This window comes from Aythya fuligula, chromosome 3, assembly GCF_009819795.1.
Source record: "Aythya fuligula isolate bAytFul2 chromosome 3, bAytFul2.pri, whole genome shotgun sequence".
In the NCBI taxonomy this organism is placed as follows: domain Eukaryota; kingdom Metazoa; phylum Chordata; class Aves; order Anseriformes; family Anatidae; genus Aythya; species Aythya fuligula.
Window position 1 is genome coordinate 50,811,939 of NC_045561.1, and position 22,603 is coordinate 50,834,541.

General features: G+C 39.5%; 1 protein-coding gene across 2 annotated transcripts in view; it reads left to right on the forward strand.

The window, feature by feature from the left end:
* UST (uronyl 2-sulfotransferase) overlaps positions 1 to 22,603 on the forward strand; it is a 160,626-nt gene that overhangs the window by 58,378 nt on the left and 79,645 nt on the right. For both annotated transcript variants that reach the window (XM_032184696.1, XM_032184695.1), the window contains exons 2-3: positions 950 to 993; positions 20,297 to 20,452. In XM_032184696.1, coding sequence (XP_032040587.1) covers positions 950 to 993; positions 20,297 to 20,452 — 200 coding nt within the window. The remainder of the gene's footprint in view (positions 1 to 949; positions 994 to 20,296; positions 20,453 to 22,603) is intronic.

A 22,603-nucleotide genomic window follows, 5' to 3' on the forward strand; every position in this document is an offset into this window, starting at 1 on the left:
TAGACACTTGTTAAAAGTTATTCTCATAGTCCATATGGATGTAAGATTAGTACAGAGGTATCTTTGCTGTCTTTGATATGAGGATGACTTGGAGGATATGTATGCATGGCTTGAGGAGAACTTCTCGGCCTGCGCCAAGGTTTTATCCTCTGCTGGGACATGTTGGGAAAGCTCATAGTTAATCCTTCGGCAGAAGGGTTCAGGAAGGATAGCTGGAGAGGAGACATCATGTGGATGAGTGTGGGAGGGATTATTTTATTTATCAGTGTGTGTGTGTGCAAGTAATAGGTATAAAGTCTGAAAATGCTGCCTTTTCTATTGTAACTACCTAAAAAGAGAGCAATTTAGAATTTCAGAAGCTTTTTTTTTTTTTTTTTTCTGAAAATTTTCTTCTGAATTAAAAGAGCATCTTGGAAAGGCACATACATGTATAATCACATCAGAATACAGATCCTATTCCATCTGTACTGCTTAGGAACAAAGGTGCAGCTTGGAGGTTGGGAAAAACCCTTGTTAGAAGGAAGATAGTGAATGCTTGTGAACTACATCAGAGAAAAATCTGTTGAAGGCCTTTGATACTTTACTATTTAAGAATCTTTTTGAGGTTAACTGTATTCATTTGCTTGAAGTGTACCAGGGTGCAGCTGACAACTTTTGTCATGCAAATAATTGAATGCCATGACTGTTTAATTAATGCTGCCTTGGCCCATTTAATTTTATGCTTAAAAAAAAAATAAAAAGTGCATCTAACCTTTTATCATAAATTTAGCCAAATCAAATTACTACTGTTTTTCTCATTTGAAGCAGAAATTAAAGCAGAGGGTATTTATTTTCCTTGAATTATTTGACACCACAGAACAGATGCGATAAAGGTAACTGTTCCCATGCATTGACAAGTTTTGAAGTTGCATTGGATGAGTTTTATTTATTTTCAACCTTCTTTTTGTAGGAAATTCCACTTACTTGGATGACCACGGACCACCCCCTCAAAAGGTGAGCTGCTTTTATTTTGCATTTGCTTTCTTCTTGCTTTTGCTTTCTTTCATTTTATTTTTTAACGTTTAGTATGTTTACTTGTTCTGGAATATGTGCAAAACAGCCCTGCTGAGTTTACATCAACAGCACTTGGCCTTTCTGACTTTTTTTCCCAGTGTTCTCAGGCATTTGTAAGTAACTTGGGTTAAATGTCTGGGTGATTAAACTAATGGGATTTTTGTCATTGAGTCAAGGGGAGATAGGATTCTAGTGATGAATTTTTTCTGTCAGCAAAGTCATGCAAAGACAAGATTTGTCTCTCTTGGACAGGCATCCCTTAATTGTTTTGGAAATCATACCAGTTGTCGCAATGTTGTTTTTCTTGCAAAGTATTTGCTTGCAAATGGTCAACTCCTGGTGAACTACTTTCACTGGAGGACAAACTGTATTCATGCTAGAATATCCGATCTATAACTGTTTTCATTTTGTATGAATATTTGTATGGTTATAGCATTGCAAGTATGCAGCAGGAGGCTTGACACCACTGTGAGAGCTAATAAGGGAAGTGAAGATGGCCTTTTTGCTGGTAGCAGTTCCTGAAGCATGGGCTCTGCTGCAGGAGCAATCCTTTCAAGCAGAGTGGAAGGATATATTTAATAAATGTACATAATGAGCCATTTTATGGGGGTAGAATATACTTTTTCTATCAAGTATGTCTGTGTGGTGCTGTCTATACCCTTACTGTAGTCATGGCATCTCATGACATTACAGCTGAGAGCCAACATTGTGATGGTTCTTCAAGAGGAAAGAAGTGGAAGTGGAAGCAGAAATTAGGGTCTCTTGTTTTGTTTTGCTGGTTTATTTTCTAAAACCTGATTTGATACAATCTTGTATCTGTCTTTCCAGACAGCAAGGCTCTAATAACTCCTTCTGTATAGTAGCATTTTCAAAAAAAAAAAAAAAAAAAAAGAGAGAGAGAGAGATTTCTCCTGCTGTTTTTAATTTCTCCAGACTGACTTTATTTCTGCTGGTACAGTGTGTTATCTTACTGAGGTATTTGGGCAGAACTGTGGTTTTGTAGTCTTTATGCTGTGCAACTGTAAAACTTCAGGGTGCGTTTTTTATGAAAGTTTCCTTTCCAAATTATGCTGAATTTGCACTGTTACTTGTAAAACACCAAAGCGGAAGGGGGCATACTTGAAGTAATGTTGTTTAGTGGGACTTAGATGCTTGAATGCTTTTCTGAGCTCTCTTGGCCTTTCAGTAGAAATTTTACCTACTTTAAGAACTCCTTGTCAAAAGGTGAGATTGTATGATCACTTCGAGCTAAAAAAGTGGAGTGTGCTGATGGAGGGGTCATTTTTCACAGTGGTGCAGGATTTCCCTGGGCTGATACAGCTGTTCGTGTGGGAGAGCTGGAGCAGTTACCGAAAATGCATATTTCTTCTAGTTTAGTTTTCAGACAGATTGCTTCACTGATGTGGCCCACTGTTGAATGCAAGTGCAGCAGGTACAAGGAGTTAGAGATGGGGTGGAAGTGAAGAGCCACTCATTCTGATGGCATTTCCCACTCAATGTCTGTTTTAAAGTGACCATGAAATCACATCCTGAGCCTTCACTTTAAAATGCTCAACCACATGTGTAAGATAGTGTGGTGAAACGGTTGGCGTTTGGTCAGAGGAAGTAGGGTAATGTGGAAACAAATTTGATTTAGCTCAGTTCTCAGTGAAAGCAAGCTACTGGGATTCTTCACTTTATTTTTTTTCCCTGAAAATTCAGTGTGTGCATGAGATCTGTAACTTTCAGCAAGTACATGGAAATTTGTTACACTCAGGTTCACAAAGTCCAATTAAAGAGGGGATGGTGGACTTCTGATTTTTGTCCCCTCAAAGAACAGAAGTTATTCATGTTTTCTGCATGTGCAAATACAAATGGCTGTATACAGAAGTGATTTAATCACCTGTTATCTTAATCATTATTAACTGAGATTGGGGTGAGAGGGAAGTAGAGGGGAAGTCTAAAGCTAAACAAATGTTCCATACTTAAAATTCATTTAGTACCCTCTTGTACCCTCTTTAAAATTTTTCCTAATTATTTGGGTAGTCAGCTTCTGTTTCCCAGAAGTACATCAGCCTCCATGATTGTGTTTGCCTGGTCTCCACAGTGAACCCTCAGCTCCAAAGAATAAAGCAATGCTTATTCCAGACCTGTATTTGTCATGCTTGCATTTGCATTCAAATATGCTTAGCTGTACCAGTAGGGAAAAAGCACTAATCTAAATAAGAGTTCTGAATTTTGAAAATTTGATTCAGATTTAACCTTTTGGTAACTTTTACTTCAGGAATTTTGTTTTGCTGATGAAAAGTACTGTGGATAGCAACTATACCCCAATGGATAGTAGCCGTTGGCCAGATTTATCCAACCCAGACACTTTCCTGTTTACATTGGGAAAATTTCCTTGCCTTTCTAAACACATAGTTTGAAGCTGTGTGAACACAGCCTCATCCAGCTGGAACTCAGCTGTCTCTAGAAAGGCCAGTTGATTAGGTATGTAGGTGATTGATTGTGTAGGTAATCTGTGATTAGCTGCCTACGTGGTCAGTAAAGTTTTTAGGGCTTTTTATGTAATCATCCTCACTCCTGAAAGCTTGATGGATAGCTCAGTGGAATAGCAGGATATAGCCTTGTATTAGTCACAGGTAATTTGCTTTTTGAAGTATTTGCCGGTGTTTAGATACACTGATAACAGATGATGTGGTTTTACCCTCCTACACAGCTGAGCTCCACCACAACCACTCTCTCACTCCCCTTCCTCAGAGGAAAGAGGGAGAAAATGTCATGGAAGAGGCTCAAGGCTTAAGATAAGGACAGGGAGATCACTCAACAATTATCATCAGAGGCAAAACAGACTCAGCATAGGGAGATTAATATAATGTAGTGCCTATCACTAGCTGACTAGAGCAGTGAGAAACTAAAAGCAAATTAAAAACACCTTCACCTCCCCCCCATGCACCCTCTTCTACCTCCTCCCCCCGGCACAGCACAGGGAAACAGGAGCTGCGGTCAGTCCCAGAGGCTTCGTCTCTGCCACTCCCTCACGGTCACTCCCTGCCCCTGCTCCCCATGGGGTCACTCCCATGGGATGCCGTCCTTCCCCAGCTGAGCCTGCGGGGGCTGCACACAGGCAGCAGCTCTTCAAGAGCTGCTCCCACATGTCTCCGTCCCACAGGGTCCCATCCCCCAGGAGCAAACTGCTCCAACATGGTCCCCCATTGGGCTCCCTCCCCGCACCCTGCTGGCCACACTTCTTTTGGTGCAGCCCAGGATATGGTTGGCTTTCTGGGCTGCAAGTGCACACTTATGTTAAGCTTCTTCAACAACCAACATTTCCAGGTCCTTTTCTTCAGAGCTGCTCTCAATCCATTCTCTGCCCAGCCTGTATCTGTGTTTAGGATTGCCCTGTTCCAGATGCAGGACCTTGTGCTTGGTCTTGTTGAACTTCATGAGGTTTGCACAGGCCCACCTCTCAAGCCTGTCCAGGTCCCTGTGGATGGCATCCCTTCTCTCCAGTGTGTCAGCCGCACCTACAGCTTGTTGTTATTGGGAAACTTGCTGAGGGTGCACTCAATTTCACTGTCCATGTCACAGACAAAGATGTTAAACAATGCTGGTCCCAGTACTGACCCCTGAGGAACACCACTCGTCACTGATCTCCACCTGGAGATTGAGCCATTGACTGTAACTCTTTGAGTGCGACCATCCAGACAACTTCTTTACCGAGCATCCATCAAATCCATGTCTCTCCAATTTGGAGACAAGGGTATTGTGCAGGATAGTGCCAAATGTTTTGCACAAGTCTATATAGATGGATGTCAGTTGCTCCTCCCCTATCCACCAATGCTGTAACCCCATTGAAGAAAGCCACCACTTGTGCACCATTAGGATCCTAAGCTGGTCTCAGACCTGATCTTTCACTACAGTAGATGGTTCACCATTCTCCCAGTCCCTGTCTTTGCCTTCTGGGGCTTGGGCTGTGTGGATAGAGCTCTTGACAGTGAAGACTGAGGCAAAGAAGTCATTGAATACCTCAGTCTTCTCCATATCTCAGGTAGACAGGTCTCCCATTTCCTTCTAGAGAAGGCCCACAATTTCCCTAGTCTTCCTTTTATCACTGACTTACCTCATGTACCTATAGAAGCTATGCATGGCTTCTATACACAATACAGCTTTCTTTTATTAGTATGCATAATGAATAGACAAAAAGCCCTTGATTTGTTTTTTTGCAATCCTGGCAGTCACTTATCCTGGGAAGTGTATCCTTGTCTTGCTTCATTCAACTGGGGTCAGTCCTACTTGGCACTGTTATGTGAAAGTCTTCAGTGTTTTCCTAATGCCAGCTGCATTAATCAGAGGGAATTACAGCATGCCATGAAGGAAATGAAAACATGAGGGGGGTATTTGGTAGGTTTATGAGGTATATTTTAGAATCAAAGGGTTTCTAATTTTGTGTGTCTACTTTAAAATAGGAATGCAGTTAATGAACAACAATTAATTGTCCAGGGTTGAAATGAATGATAGCTAGCATCAATGATATGTAGTTGTAGAAGAAAGCCACCAACAGCTGATAATCACTGAATAGTAGCTGTTTTGCAGAATTTATTCTAATATTTTACTGTAAATCATATTAGTTTTGGCTTTTCATCATGGCTAGGTGCCTTTTTTCTTAATTTTGTTTTAAGTACCTTTTTTTTTTTTTTCCCCCAGTGGAAGAACTGAAAGTAGCAACTTTTCTCTGAACAAGGAATAGCATGCTTACGTGTCAGGAGGTCAAGGTTCATGGTTGCTCTTTCAAATAAAGGTATCATCAGCAGTTTTCCCAGTGCAGGTAGACAAGGAAGGTTTTGTTCAGTGCCACAGATCAATGTCACCGAGGTGGCTGTGGTTCTCCCTTTACATCTCATTCAGCCAGCTTTTCCAATCTTCCCCCAGCTGAGGCTTCCTTCATTGATAAGGGGAATGTGCCAGTGGTATGAAGGTAACACACCTAGCATAGGCCACTCTTCTTTGGTCCTTAGGAACTGAAGACTTAACCAGTGATTTACTAATCTTAGACTTTCTCTAGTCCCAAAATAGATCTGTCTGTGCTTTTCTGCGAGTAGAAACAACTCCCAGTAACACTAGCATAGCCTGATCTTGCTGGTATTATTAGCATGTGGCAGATAAAAAGGGAATACAGTTGAGCCAAACATAACCTCCTATTCTATCAGTAAAAAATAACTCTTGAAGTTAAAGCATTGGATTTCCTAGTTTGAGTGTCTATCTCATTCTCTTGGTTTTTGTTTTGTTTGTTTGTTTCCTTATAAACATCTGAAAAGGTTAATTTTAAGCTTTTTTTCAAGGTGATCGTTTGTTTATCCATTCCATGTAGATTGGAATATAAGTAATGCCTATCAATGATTCTAGCCTATTGTAAAAAACACTTGTGAAATTGACGTTAATTAGTGGGCAGATGATGATTCAGTTGATTTTTTTCTTGTGTGAGCATTTCAGTGAATACAAATGGTGTACTCTGTTCTAATATTTGTTCTAGCTATTTCCTTAGTGAATAAGATGTTTTTTCTCCATCCATGAGGGTGAACCTGACCTTTGAGGGCTAATGATGTGATCTTCGTCAAACCTACTGTTTTTACTGATGAGAGCTTCTCCCCTGAGAACTTGCTAAGAGCATCAGGATACATCCCTCTTTTGGTGCAGCTGATATATATGTGTAAAGGAGCTGTGCACACAGATGACAAATGACTTTCAAGTGGTCCCTTCTCTTTTTCTTGATGGCTTTCCCATGGGATGCCTGTCATGGCTCTGATGCCTTTTGGCAGCTGTTTAGGTGCCAGTAAATTCCTGTCCTTAGCACTTGTGCGACGGTACTTCAAAGCTTTAAGTGAACACAAAAATGGATGTGGGTCAGTATGAGGTCAAAACAACAACAACAACAAAAACTCATGCACAAAATAAAATTTAAATTGATTTTGTTGTTTGAAGCTGCAAAGTGGACAAATTCCTTCTACACCATTATTTTAGTTATTACCTACTAGTCTTGCACTAATTGTTCATGTTTTCCATATGGATCAAGACTACAGAAAATATAGCAGAAATCTTGAGCAGCCTTTGATATGCACTGTGCCCATTCATTTGCCACACACAGCTATCAAATACATACTTTCTTTTAATTATTTTATTTTGTCTTGATGTCAGCATTGCCTCCATTACTTTGAGTTTCATATCCATCAGGTTTGCCAACTTCATTTTTTTTTTTCCAATTATTTGAGTAGCACTACAAGGATAACAGCCAAGAGCTGTATTTTCCTTTGTTAAGATATTTTTTGAGTGGATACTTCCTGTTTCACTTGAACTTTTGCTTTATTGCTAGCAATCTTTTTGAGAGCATGGGTTTCTACTCCTGTAGTGCTATGCGCTATTAAGTGATCAATTTGTTAGGGATGAATTACTTGACTTAAAAAAATACACAAAAAAAGACTGGTTTCTTTCAGATACATGCTTATTAGGAATTTTAAAAAGCATGAATCAGAAGTGTCTGTGGTTTTGATAGTATTTTAATTCTCTGTTCTAAAACAAATAGCAGATAATCTTTGAAGCAAGCCATCCTATAGTTTACTGCAGTCTAGGTTAAACACTGAGAAACAGTCAATCTGGATGAGGGTGGAGGGAGGAAGGCAGAAATTTCAGTGATTTAAAAATAGCCTGTCCTGCTTATAGAGAGAAGAGCTGTTTATGACATGATTGTGCAGTGTGAAAGTTTTCATCTAGCCAAAATTGTCAGAATTCAGAAATGCTAAAATACAGTAAGTAACTTACTGCAGTTGCAAGACTTATTACATGGATGATAAAATCAAAATATTAAAACAGAATTCTGTGTCTTAACAACAAGGACCACCCTTCACAGTTTGAAGTACTGTTTTACTGTATAACTGGGCTTCTGAGCCTAGTACAATTGATAAATACTTAGATTTAAAAAATACATATAAAATACTTGTCAATTCCTAATTTTATTAAAGGGTTGTAAAAGAGTAGTTGAAATATTGGCAATCATTATTTTATGTTCTTCTGAAATGGTGTTCTTGCTTATAAATCACAGTATCTCGAGAGAATAAAATCTGATTTTCCAGGAATATTACACCATTGTATATTATTTATAATCAGTTGAAATCCTCCTAAAGCTATAGCTGGTAAATGATGTAGCCCTCTAGTATTAGAGAGACATTGCCAAAAGCTACAATAGAATCTACACTATTAAGTCTGAATTGTGTTGTAAAAATATTTGAATAGTTCTAGAGCACTAATTTGTTTGTTTTGTTCATATTCATTTACTGATATAGAATCTTCAGGAAAATAAATAGTTTTCCACTGGTTTTCCCCAAAATAGAGAAGATCATTAATTATTTTTTTCTTCTTCAGTTCATAGTATATCAGAAACATGTTCATATAGGAAGATTGATTGATAGTAAATGGACAGTACAAAGAGACTTGGGAAATTAAAGCCAGACTGCCTGTCACAAGAAGATAAATCCATGAGGGATACTATGCATGCTGATATCCTGAAAAAGTTCCAACAATAGAGAATTTTCTTTTTACTAAGCCTTACATTTTCAGCCTCTCAATTTCAAAAGACTGAGCAACAACAGGGGTGCAGATTTTGTGAATGATAGCAGTCTGTAGTTTTCGTCTAACTTATTTCAAAGATGCTTCGAAAGTGTCTTGTATTTGATTTGTATTCTAATTGTCAAGCTGCATGCGTAGTTAAAGGTGGATTTTTCTTGCTTATGGCATTAACACAGCAGTCACTCCAGTATTACACAAAACAGAAAAATTCTGGTATCACCAACTTTTTGACCTGTAGGTTTTGTTTTATACCATGTACAATAACTAATAAACTGTCCAAGGCATTAGTGTCCCCACTTCTGAAGCTAATAGAGCTCTGTATTTTCATTGAAATTTAGTACATGATTTCTACCGAGTTGATTTTTGTTCACCTGCTAAGCATCCTTGCAGATTATTTCACAGCATATGAAGATCTTTTACAGATTGCAGTTTCAAATTTCCAGCTGCCCAGTTCATTCTCCCTGTTCTTCCCCTTCGTGACAGGCATGTATTCATAAACTAACATAGCACAGAAGGACATTATAGTCACTTAGTCATATCCACTCAAATAAGAATACTGTTGTATCGAATACATTCCAATGGATATATGTTACACTACGTAAGGAAACCTAGCAGAAATACATGGCTCCACAGAATGCCAGGTAAATAAGAAATATAATAAATCACGTCCGCCTTGATTATATGTTGTGTAGGAAATGCTGGTTCATAATACTGAGGTCCAATTTACAGCTAGGTCTGGATGACCTAAACCTCCAGTGGAGAAAATAAAAATCTGCCATTCTGGATTAGAGTAGCACAACAGGATATCTTGTAAAAGTGACAAACTGATTTGGTGGAAGTTTCTAAGCCTTGTGACTCAGTTGAGTAACATTCATGATTTTACCACAAGCTTCATCTTCCTTGATGATGTTCTTAAAACCCAATCTATTAACATAAAACAATTCTGAAAGAATCTCTGTTGACTTGAAAAAAATATTCCTTTTCCAGCCACTCTGTTTGAAGAAAAAAACATGAAAACCCAGATGTTAAAAAAGCTTGCAAAACTGAAAAACAAATAGGAATTCTAATGTTAATTTGAAAGCCTAGTGATTTAAAAAGCAAGACTGTAGCTCCTGGCACTTTTCTACTGTATAGTTTTCTAACTATAAAGTATAGCTGAGGGAACAGTAAATAGTGATGAAGTACTTCAACAACAACCATGAGCTTTAATCAAAAAGGAGATTGGGAGCTCAACTATGTGTGGTCAACCATAGACTCATAACTGAGCAAAGAGGACAGTTTGTCTTGAGTGGGACAGTGCAAGAGTGATGGTATCATGGTAATTCAGGTGGAGGAGGAGTTTGGGTGAGTAATATAAGCCAGGGGCAGTGGGGATGTGAACAGGTAATTCTCAGGATGTTACCAATAATGCCCTGGCATCCTGGGGGAACATGGAGCCCTTCGCTGCTGGAACTATTTGGGATTTTTGAGTAGGTGCAGGGAGAAGTTCCTCCCGTTGTAATGGAAAGGAGTCCTCCTCTGGGCAGCAGGAATGAAGTTTGGTTTCCCTGAGCAAGCCAGATTCATCATGTCAGACTGCAGGAAGGTAAAATGGGAGCACTTGATACTGGGCTTACAGCATGTGGCATCTCCAAAGTCATGGGATACATTTGTGGCTCAGATGTGAATTCTGGTCAGTTGGAAAGTTATTCTGGCCCTGTGAGTAATAATGGCCCTGGAAGAGTCACCCGGCAGTACATCATCCTTCATGTGGGTGCTTCTTGTTGCTCCTTCCAGGTGGTGACATACTGTGATGAACCAGATTTGAATCTGTTACCTTCAGAAGCTCTGAAGGAAATCCAGATCCTTTGAGTTCCTCTGAGCATGTGGAGCAGGAGCACCCTAGAGCCAGCCTGACAGTGTCAGCACAACTGGCCTGTTTTACAAATTAAAATTCAGTTTTGGCTATAAACAACATATATTTCATGCTGCAATTGACTTGTAAAGTGCCTGCACAGAGTGCAATGGAAAATACGGACATGATTAAGACCATGCTGGAAACATTAAAATAAAATGTGAAAGTACTGAAGAGGGGCTAAAGTAAAGGATAGGAGGGCAAACTGAGACATAGTGTGACAGGTCCTTGGTAGTGGTGAAACCATGATGTGTTACACTAGCTACAGCCTGACTGATAGTCAACCACAATAGAGATACAAAAGAGTTAAACCTTAATGTGAAGCAAGACAAATGCATATAGAAGAATAAATTATTTAGTCTACCACTCACCACAGTCAAATCCAATATTATTGGCTCCCTGGGTGAATTCATGAATACTGCATTGGAAGCACAGAAACTGCTACAAGGTAGTTAGGTTACTTAAGGGAACTCCAATGCCACAATGTGTTATAAAAAGTTTTAAAACCAGGCTTAGCTACTTAATATCTCTTATTTTGTAAGTATCCAATATAAATATGTGGGTTGGATGTGATAGGATTTACTACTTAGACAGAATAACTGTGCCAGTGTGTTCTGAGCACATCACAGTGTACAAAACCCTGGGCTCAGGAGGAAAACCAATTGGTTTTAAACTTTACAGTTCCAATATTTTTATTTTCATGGATATATATATATATATATATATATATATACACAAATGTGAAGGTACCCTGGAGTTGGAATCTGGCTTGCAAAAAATCTGCAGCTTAAGGGTTTTTCAATAGTATGTGGAAAACTCTCAGTGGAAAGCTGGGTTGATTGAAGTGACATGAAAAAATTTTAACCTACCTGAATTCATGCTCATTCTCTCAATTGCCAGCATCAGTGAACAATTTGGATCACTGATCTCCTTTATCTTGTTATGAGATAGGCACGTGCCAGCAAGAGGAATTACACAATGTGAGGAGCTTTGTAACTAAGAGATTAAAATGCTGGTTTTTAGAAGAGAACTAATGACAGCCTTACCATACTTTATTTTCTGTTGTGATCTGCATACACCCATGTAAGGTTGAGAGAGGTCAAACCACAGGAAAAGAGTAAGGTCTTTCTGTTCTGCACCTCTCTGTATACGAGAAACAGTCATCGATTGTTTTAAATGTCATTCTCAGGTGTATTAAAAAGGGACATCTGCAAGATATGAAGCATAGTTGTTCAGTTCTCTTTGGTGCTAGGGTGAAAAGGTACAGATTTGTGTCTAATTTTGGTCTCAGAAGAGGTGAACAAGTTGCCAACTGCAGAGGAAAGCAAGAAGAATGAAGAGGAGGCTGAAAAGCATGCTGTGCTAAGAAAGGGTGAAAGGAAAAGATGTGGTTAATCTAGCAGATGTTCAGCTGTAGCCCCAGTCATTACCTGCTTGGTAGGGTGATTCCCTCTCGCCTGCTTCAACCGCAAGAGGAGCTGGAGCTGCCACCACTTCCATTCAGGTCTGAGGGATTAGATCCAGGAGTCTGCTCGCACTTCAAGGTGCTGTCTAATATCGATGACCACCTGAAACTGCCAAGTGATCTGAATGAACATCTGCTCTTTACCAGTCTGTTTCGCTCTTTGTATGCTTGTGCTGAATTTAAAAATTGTGGTCATTTCACATACCTGAAATAAACTTGGTCTCTGTTCTCTTTTCTGGGAAATCTTGAGCAGCAGATGGCAGCAGTAGAGGTTTTACTCACCTGCAAGCTGCTGTTGTAGGAAAATAAATCAGACATGAGGGATAAAATGAGCAAAGCCAAATGTGTTGACAAGGTTCAGCCTTAACTTTGAAAACTTGCTCTTTGCAATTTTCTTTTCACAGGTTGTTACTGATATTATCCAAGTATCAATTTGCTGTATGTACAGATGTGGTATCTTGTAATAGGACCTGGTATCTTGTAATAGGATCTGATCCAAGATTTAACAGGCAGACATCTTTATGCTTTGGTCTTAGCTCTTTTCAGAATTATAGGGGTTCAGTACTTCCCAGAAAAAGAAAAAAAAAAAAAAAAAAAAGGAAAAAAAATATATATATGTGTATAGGAGGGTTTGGTATTGGCTATATAGATATGTTCTGTGGGACAAATTGGGAATCACTAACATTGGAAGACACTTTATAGTAGGTTTTCTTCTGTCTTAGTAAGTGGGAGGACTGTGTCTACATCCAATCTCCTTTTGTTGCTTGTGCTCCATGCTTATGTTTTCAATTATTTTGGTACTTAGGGTTGTTGAATCATTAGGGAACACGTTTTAACTTATTCTTCCAAATATGTTAGCTGCCAAAAAGATGAAATGCTCTGTTTTTAAAAGTCATGCTTTTTCAATTGAATTAGTTGCTTAATGAAGATGCAACAGAAGAATCTTCTGTTTATTCTTCTGCCTATTTTCAGTGCTCCACTGCAGCTGTATGGACTTCAGATTTTGCAAACAAACTTCACCCTTATCTTTCTTGTGGTTTTAAGTGTATTTTCAGTGAACCGTAAAGGGGATGATGCTGTCTAGTCTGCTTTAGTGTTGGTTACTTCCAAAAGCTTGTCTTTCCCTACTGCCACTACATTCTACAGATAGACAGACAGGTACTGCTGAGTATCTGGAATTTGCAAAGCATTTGACGCTGTCCTGCATGACACCCTTGTTTCCAAATTGGAGAGATGTGAATTTGATGAATGGACCACTTGGTGGATAAGCAATTGGCTGGATGATTGAACTGGAAAGCTGGGGTTATTTAGCCTAGAGAGGAGAAGGCTCTGGCGAAACCTCATAGCAGCCTTCCAATATTTAAAGGGGGGCTAAAAGAAAGATGAGGAGAGACTCTTTATCAGGGAGTGTAGTAACATGACAAGGGATAACAGTTTTAAACTAAAAAAGGATAGGTTAAGATTAGATATGAGGAAAAAAAAAATCTTTAATGTTGGTAGGGCACTGGAACAGGCTGCCCAGAGAATCACAAAATGGTTTGGGTTGGAAGGAACCTTAAAGACCACCCAGTTCCACACCCCTGCCATGGGCAGGGCCACCTCCCACTAAATCAGGTTGCTCAAAGCCCCATCCAGCCTGGCCTTGAGCACTTCAAGGATGGGGCATCCACAGCTTCTAAAACCTGTATGCAAAAGAGGGTAGATTAAGATTAGATATAAGGAAGAAATTCTTTACTCGGAGGGTGGTGAGATACTGGCACAGGTTGCCCAGAGAAGCATGATGGTGCTTGACAGAATTGTGTCTATGATATTTAGCTAGGAGAGAGGGAGGGTAACTTTTTCACCTTTCAACCACGCTTTCTACTGGTAAATCTTTGTGTTAGTAATTCTTTGTTCTAGGCACTTTTAAGTGAGAATAAGGTAATTTTTGTTTGGAAAGGGATTTTTTTTTTTGGGGGGGGGCGGGGGGGAATTTCTGAAGTTATCTTTGCAATATGCTATCTCTAACTGGCCTCGATGATTGTCTTTAAGTAGCCTGTGACAGGCTTTTTACAAACCTCACAGAAAAAGAGGCATCAGATGGATCTAAGATCTCAAAGCTAGTAATTGAATTATCTAATCTGTCTTCTTGAAACCCGCAATATGAGGGTGGGTGTTCACTGGGAACAGTAGAAGATAAGGTAAAAATGAAATGCATGGTGATTAACAAAATTCTGGAGTTTCTTTTGGGTGTGCTGGAAAAGGAGGAGAAATGTCAGAGAGAAATGGTCTGCAGACAGTGTTGGGTGTTGCTTGCTCTCCATAATGAGCATCTTCCACCACTCATGAGCCAAACAGACCATTCCTTTGACACAGTAAGCCATTTTTGAAGCTTTATGATTGTCTCTCAGCTGTGCAGGAAGAAAATGGAGGGGTTGCAGAGGGAAGATTTGGTATTACACAGAGATGTGTGACATTAGCAAGCGTTTGTTTTCGCAATCATATCACTTGTGTGTGTGTTGGTTGGCCTCATTCACACGGCTAAGGTGGAGCATCTTCTGACCACAAGTTAGTGTCTGCTGAGAAAGGAGAAGCCAGTTAGGGCATCAGCTTCAGGCCTCTCTTATGCATAAGGACAGTGGTCACTGGAGTGATTCACTTACCTGCAAAATTTGTGGAGATAATGGACTGCTTTTGGATATGTGCATCTCTGACATGAGTTACTTATCTGGGGAAATTCTTACTGGCCTAAAGAGAGAGCTCTTTGACAGTTGTCACCCTTAATGCAAATTCATTTTGGGATAAACATGATTTTTCTTCCACTGGGTTTCATTCAGAATGGTTCTTGTCAACTTCTTTAACTGTGGAACAAAAGGAAAAAAAAAAACAGTTTGAATTGACAAGTACATTGTTGTATAACTTTTCAATTCCTTGAAAAGAGCTGTTGCAATTATACTGTGGGTTTTACTTTTCTATAACTGTAAGTACCAATTTGTATAACTCCAAAATTAATTATATGTTTGAATTGTTTTTATTACCTCTGGGCTTTGATGCCATGCTCAATAAAGTCACTCTAATTGTTTTGAAGTTATGCATTGTTACATGAATATTATGTTGCCGAGCATCACCTCAGTCAATTAGCCTATATGGTGCAACTCCCATTGCAAAATGAAATGTAACCCAATTAGCAGTTTGTAAATCCCAAACCTCTGTTTTCCATCTTGCTTCTGCTAATATTATAGAAGCACTCTTTTCAAGTGTCTCTTCTGCCATGATCTCTTATATTGTCTGACTGTTGCTGTTGTGGGTATTGTGAGTGGGAAAACAAAGGAGTTCCTCTTTTAAAGTTCCTTTTAAGTTCCTCGTTTTCTCTGTCTTGCATGTCTAGATCTGCCTGATACAAACTCAGGTTTCTAGAAGAAGTACTTCTTCTTCCAAGAAATTACTTAATCTCTTCCTAAAATGCAGAAAGCAGATTTGCAGTGTCCTAAGGGAACTGGTCACATTAAACAAAAGTTTGTTTAAGTACCAAAAGCCTCTGTGCTGCATGGCTTTGTGTATTGGGCATGCTCTCTGTTGCATTTAGGTGTGTAAGTGGAGTGGTGACGTTAATAGATAAAATGTTAGCAAAGCATCAGCAATGAATCCTTAAAGCTAGCCACATTCAGCAGTGCTACAAGTGAAGTTCTGATTACAGCTAATTATTGTGTTCTTCTAAAGCAATCTTAGAGCTGTAGTGTTTATCTTGAATCTTGTCCGATTTTACCCAAGCGCATTCACATGTTTACTCAATCAAGGCATTGATATATTGGCCTCCTTTAAACTAAACAGTTCTCTGGAAATAATAGCCCTTTATTTCAGCTTTCTCTATCTGTAGTGAGCATTTGCTTTTGGTTTCTTTTTTTTGCGTTGCCATGGTTATTGTCTGCATGCAGAGCAGAACTGCATTACATAAGAAGGTGAGTTTCAGAAACAAAGGTGAAAACTGGCCAAAATTGATTAGTAGATGTTAGCTGGCAAAATTATTTGCGCTTAGAACAGAAACTTTACAAAGGCCTACTTTTATTTGCTTTCATTCTTTTCTTTAAAAAAAAAAAAAAAAAGAATTGTATTAATAAGTTTCATCCAAAAGTTATTGTGTAATAAAATCAGGGATTTCTTTAAAAATTGAATTTAATCTGAGTGCAGCAAAATTCACTTGAAATGAATTAAGTATCAATGTAGAAAAATTTTTGCTCACTGTCTTGCAAAGTGCAACTCTGAAATGAAAATCAAAGCAGTTAATAATTATGAAGCATTGTTTAACATTTCCAAACTCTCCACTACATACTTTTACCAGTATTAAAGGTTAGGTACTGGTGCACCATCCAGTTCATCACCTTTGGAGTTCTGTAACCACTGAGGATGGGATTTTGCATTTCATGGGAAGTAAAGCTTCTGCAGGAAAGATTGATTAAAGAATAAGGGGGCTGGTTTTCTCATAGAAAACCTTTACATAAGCGTGGCAAAATAGTGAAGACGTCGTGTGTTATGTGTGTTTTATGGGGCCCATGTTCACTTGCTGAATCAGCAGATGAGATGTACTGGAGAAAGCTCAAACAAGACAGTGATCACCAAATACCTACCCCTTCCACAGCTAGTTTGGGGAGTCACAGCCTTTATAGTTACGTTGCAGTGAAGGATATCCTAAACATTGCTACTAGAAGCAATAGTAATATTCTTTTGGTCTTGAAGTGTAATGATGATAGCAAAGTGCCATGAATGACCAACACTTTATGTTATGTTCAACATTATGTATGATGTTCCCATTATATATAAGGGTATCTAGATTTCTCCTTTTATTTTTTTTCTAGTTAGCAGTCTTCTATGAATGTAATCTGAAGGGTTTCCTGAGGAAGCATTTTCCTTCTCTGATGAAGATCTGCTAGCTGTTCCAATATCATGAGAAGTGCCAGAAGCCTTTTCTATGCCTTTTCTGACTGCTGTTATGTTAGAAATCCTACTGCTAGAAAACATGATTGCACCACCAGCAAAAGTAACTGTAGGTTGAGACACACCATTGCTTTGGCACATGACCTGTTCCTTGTGCTGAAAATGTCTTGCCTAGAACCACGTTGCAGGCCTTGTGTCAGGAAACATTTTGTGCAGTTGTCTTAATATAAAAACAAGCTTTCCTTAAGTGCCATACGTGTGCTGCTGTAGGTGAAACCGTGAGGTCCTGACAATGTTGGCCAATTTAAAGGTCTTGAAAACAGATGATTCTTGGTCTATAGCATTAGATGCTGCTGCTATTTGCTATACCAACTGTTTGTCTAATGTGATAATGTGACTTCAGAGTGCCTTTTACTGATAGAATAGCCCTTGGAAATCATCCAGGAACAAAACAAGGCTGCATCCAGCTTTCTTTAGAACACTGAATTGCTAGTTGCATTTTTTGGTTTCCCAGTTTTATGATTTAAGCTTCTAAAGCAGTCTGCAGATCTCAAATCTGATGTCTCCTTCCTTTTCACTCCAGTTTTATTTGTTCCTAACATCTCTGATCAGTAGTGACCCTAATCAGTAGAATAGCTCAATGTGCTTGTTTTATGTACTTTAATAGACTGCTTTTTACTTCTTTTTCTTTAAAAAAAAAAATAAAAATGTAGTGCATATAACAATCACACTCTGACTTCTGACATATTAGAAATATATACCAGAATGACAAAATACTTCTGCTCTTAGAAGATAAATAACAAACATCAGTTTTATTCATCTTACAAAATAGACAGGAGAGTCTTTTGTATATCCTGCAGGAATGGCTATGCATAATGGATTCCTACAACATCATGCAATTTCTCATCATTTTGCTTTGGTATCTAGTCTAAGTCAAGGAAATTGTGGACTATCAGACAGCAGTAGCATTTGGTCAGTAAACAGTACAATGAAATGCTTTATAGTGTGTTTTGAGGATCTGAATTCCAAGAGATGCAGCATGGGTGACATGGAGCTAAGAGACTGGCATCCCCAGGAGCAGCAGTAGACTAGTATTGGCAAGATCAGTGCTTCATTGATCTTCTCTTCACTACCAGTAAGGAGCAGCTGAAATTTAGGAGCCAGAAGGGTTTTTTTAAGGCAATAGCTAAAATTAGCATGCAATCCATAATGGATAAGAAACAGTGACTTTATCTCAATGTCACTGAAGAAATCCAAACTGCTGAATGATCAGAAAGCTAGTTGTGCCCACTGACTCCTGCAGAGGAAGCCTTGTTTGTCTCTTGTAGAAGTTGTGCTGTGCCTACATTAGTGAGGGAGATCTGTAGCGGACGTGGAAAGAGCACAGCAAGGACAGTACAGAAGAGGCTTGGGGCACCATGTCTGCCATGACTGAATCCAAACAATTCATTAAGTAGCAAAAAATGAAAGCTTCTGCATGAAAAATGTCTGAAGTGTGATAGGACATACTGTATTTAAAAGAAGAGTCCATCACTCCTGACATTGGTTGTCTTGCCTCAAAGGCAAGACAGACATTTTCCAGAAGTGGAAAACAGCTGGTGCAAATGTATGAAAGCAGGCTTAATGAAGTTCAGTTTGTAAGCTGGCAGTTAATGAAAGCTATTTCTAAATATTCATTTGGAGAAATAATCAAAAGCCTTTTCCTTGTCAGCAGTCTGAATGGAAATAGCCAAAATAAGGCTTCACTGCATGGAGCAGAGGTGGGTGCTCACCCATCCATGGCAGGTCTCAACTTGGCAAGCCTGTAGATAGTTGTAGAAGACACTTGGTGGTTCTGGACTTTGGTATCATTTTATGTTAGTTGCAGACTTGTGGCCATAATTCCTCACTGGACTTACTGTAATGACAGCCTTTGTGGTTTTCATATTCTGTTGGTTTTTATGCCCACAAATCATGATATCATATTCACCTCTCAGTTGTCCTATTCTTTCATCCTTGAAAGTTTTGACTGTAGATCTGTTACCTTTCCCCAGGTGATCTGGGGTTTGAGCCAAACCACTTCCTGTATTACTGGCCTTATTATTCCTGCGATTGCTCTAAGCTGGGTTTCAATATGTCTAGTAATAAAACTTCTTAATTAACATGCTATATTTGCTCACGTTAGTCTAGCATACGAAGCACCATCAATGACGTGTTGCTTTGCTTATTTGTGAAGCACTTCTCTTCTAGAATACCTGAGCTGTCTAAAAGCATTTAGTTAACTATTGTGAGCTGCTCTTTTGGTTGTGCCTTGGAAAAATACTGTTAGAACCACACAGGTACCCCACCTGCACCCCTGGTCCCTCCTTCTTTGCCTCAAAAACAGTAATAATTATAATAATAAATGTTGTCAAACTGTAATAGGAATTTCTGAGAAATAACTGAAAGAAGAAATTTCAAACTTTTCGACCTTCTGTTTGCTGTTCTTGGAACCAAAAAGAAGCTTACCTTCAGCTTCAGAGAGATGGTATTCAGTGAAGAGCACTGATGCCTGCAGCAGTTGCATGAAGAGTGCCAAGTCTGGGGTCACAGCTGCCCATGCTGTTAAATTATCTGAATAGTACTTGGCATAGTTTTAGCCCAAGCCAACTATCAGTCTCCCGAGTGGGGACAGGAGTGTGGTGCAAGAAACTTGAGCTGGAGATCATTGCCGGTAGGTGGGTGGGATGTGGCTGGTCTGGTTTGATGCTTAGTGAATGTCACCTGTGTGGCTGTGACCAGACTGTGCCATTTGTCCTCCAGGCCCGGCAGTGTCTTCTGGCTTGGTTTATTGCACAAGTACGTACCTCGCCAGTGGCACAATTCCTTCTCTAAGACTTTAGAAGATTCATGTTTATATTTTACATTGAAACGGTTGATTAATTTTAGCTCTCTCCAATTGGTTGTTGCTTCTTTAAAGCTGAAGTTTTGCAACTTGAGCATTCCTCTTTCATTAGATCAACTTCACTTTGAGCTGCCAAACTGTAGCACAAGTTCACTGCTCTTCATTCTTTGTATGGAGGCAGTCAACAAGCCCATCAAGTCAACAAGTCCATCGTCATCTTCACTGGAAGTCATCAGCCATGGCTTAGTGTTCCTTGTGTAGCTACTGATCTGTGCTGTTACTTTAAAGTAGGTCATGAGGGGGAAGTCTATGTTTGCCATCTCCTGAGTGACGTGTTTTTATTATAAAGAGCTTATGGCTTGCTGGTGGAAATGAATGTTTCTGACCTGGGCAGGGTCCTAGAAATTGTCTTCTACATACCTGTTGGCTGACGGGCAAAATATTCTGTGACTGGGATACAAAGCCAAAAATAGCAATATACTGACTCATTTTTTTTTCAACCTTTATTTAGGTACTTCCTTTCCCCAGCCAGGTTGTCTACAACAGAGTTGGAAAGTGTGGAAGTCGAACTGTGGTTTTGCTTTTAAGAATTTTATCAGAGAAACATGGATTCAACCTGGTAACGTCTGACATTCATAACAAAACAAGACTGACCAAAAATGAACAGGTAAGTTACTCCTGCTCAACTTAGATCCTGTTCTGTTACTGTGTTTGTGAAGCTGAGAAACAAAGGGAACTATCACAAATCATATTGAAAAGACGTATTACCTGAGTAATCTGCCAGTATTCATCATCTTCTAAGTAGCTTTAGTTAACAGGAGAAATGGATGGTAGAGCCAAGAGCAACATGATGTGGAGGGTTATGTTAAAAAAAAGCTTCCAGTGAGACAGCTCTTGAATGTACTCGACGTAGCAGTTAATCCAGCAGAGATGCAAGAAGAGTTACTACAAGTGAAGTTAGGTGCTAACAGCTTCTGGGACCTGTGTTAAGGTATCTGCAGGGCACAGCCGTTTGTCACGTAGGCATGCTGGCTTATTCAGACCTAGCTTGGGTCTCTTTAAGCAGAGTATGAATAAATAATAGCCAATTTCTCTGCTGGCTTTTCCCATTCACTTTTAGTAATGACTTGCATCAATTTAATTTTTTTCCCCAGGCCATGCTAAGTCATGTTGCTGTAGTCTGACACATCCCTGAACCTATCTCAGCCTCTCACTTGTCTACCTTTTTCACATTGTAAAACAACCCTCCCTAAATCAATGCCAAGTGAAACCTCTTTACCCAGACAACCCTCTTCATTAAAGCTGTAGAGGGCATTATTTTCATTCCACAAGAGATCTAGTTATTTAAATTCACCTGTATCTAGCATAACTGTGTGCCCACCAGAACTACCAATGTCATCCATAGGTATTGATGCAAGTAACACAAAAAAACTCAGTCTCCAAAGTGTGCTGATTAGTTCAGATGCCTTACACACAGCTGTTTCACACGTTGCCCACAGCTGTTCTTTTGATCTGCTGATTCAGGTAAGTGCTGCTGTAGCTGCCTGCATCACTCCTGAGATGAGCAATCTACAAACCACAAAAGGATGTGGGCAGTGATCAAAACAGAGGGATGGGCCTACCAGTGGCATCAGCCTGGGGTTAGGGGTTATTTATCTGTAGCCTGTTTATGAGCATAAGTTTCAATGTTTGTTATTTTAGATATAGCAGTTCATTCCAGATGAAAGTTCCCAAACTTAGCGGATTCCCAAACTACTGCAGTTCCCGTGTTCCTTCCTTGCAGTGTAGCCGTTCGGGTCCCACAGACAGCAATTCACCTAACCCTCTAGGGCATTTGTTTGTGGCCAGAGACAGGAACTGGCTATAAGGGGCTGCCCACCAGCCAAAAGGCTGTGGAAGAGGGCAGTGCCCCCTCTGCTGCCCCTACTCAGCCTCACTGGGTGACCAAGGGACGGGCAGAGCCCAGGGCTGTAGCTGCCACAGCATCCTTCTGTGCACAGCAAAACCGAGCCTGGGGAGTTTGCAGAATGGCCGGGTCAGGGGCAAGCTTTCTTGTGTTATTTTTTCTGCTTCTTACTTTTTCTGCTTAATTGTTGGTTATGCAGTAGGGGATTTCTATTGGTACGATTGCTTTTGTGTTCGGGGTTGTTTGGGTTTTGTTTTGATTATGTCCTTCATTGTGTTTCATTGCTAATTGGGAGATAAAATCTAAAAACCTCAGAAGTATTAACAGCCACAATCCTTCATCCTCATAATCTGCTGCATTTCTCTGGTAGGCACAGAACATGTTAAACATGATAACAGATCCCATGTAAACAGTCTTCTGTGCTTTGGTCCAACATGTCAAGATTCCAAAAAAGCCCAGACTGATTTGTGATGCAAGCAATACACTGACAGAGGATAAATAGGTGCATTATTTTTTTCACTCCAGAAGCTTTGGGTTACTGTACAGTGAATGTGCAGGAACGCAAACAGTGGTAGACATACTGTTACAGAGCTGATGATTTACTCTCTAGCATGGCCTGCTATAACGTGAGTCTTTCTATTTTAATTTATGGCTTATTTACGTAGTTACAATAGGTTCATAATTTAATGAATACTTTTGCTGAAAAGCACACTTGATCGCCAGGTTACATGCCTGGAGACACTAACTGTTCTGTAGTTTAGGGTATTTTCAGTTGTCTTCCCATTTTTTATGAGTAAAATATGAAAAATGAATTATTTCTCCCACCTTAAATGTGGTACACACAAGAGGAAATTAAGAGAATGAATTGTCTGAGGCTTCAGGCATTGGAATGAGAGAAAAGAGGTCTGGGCT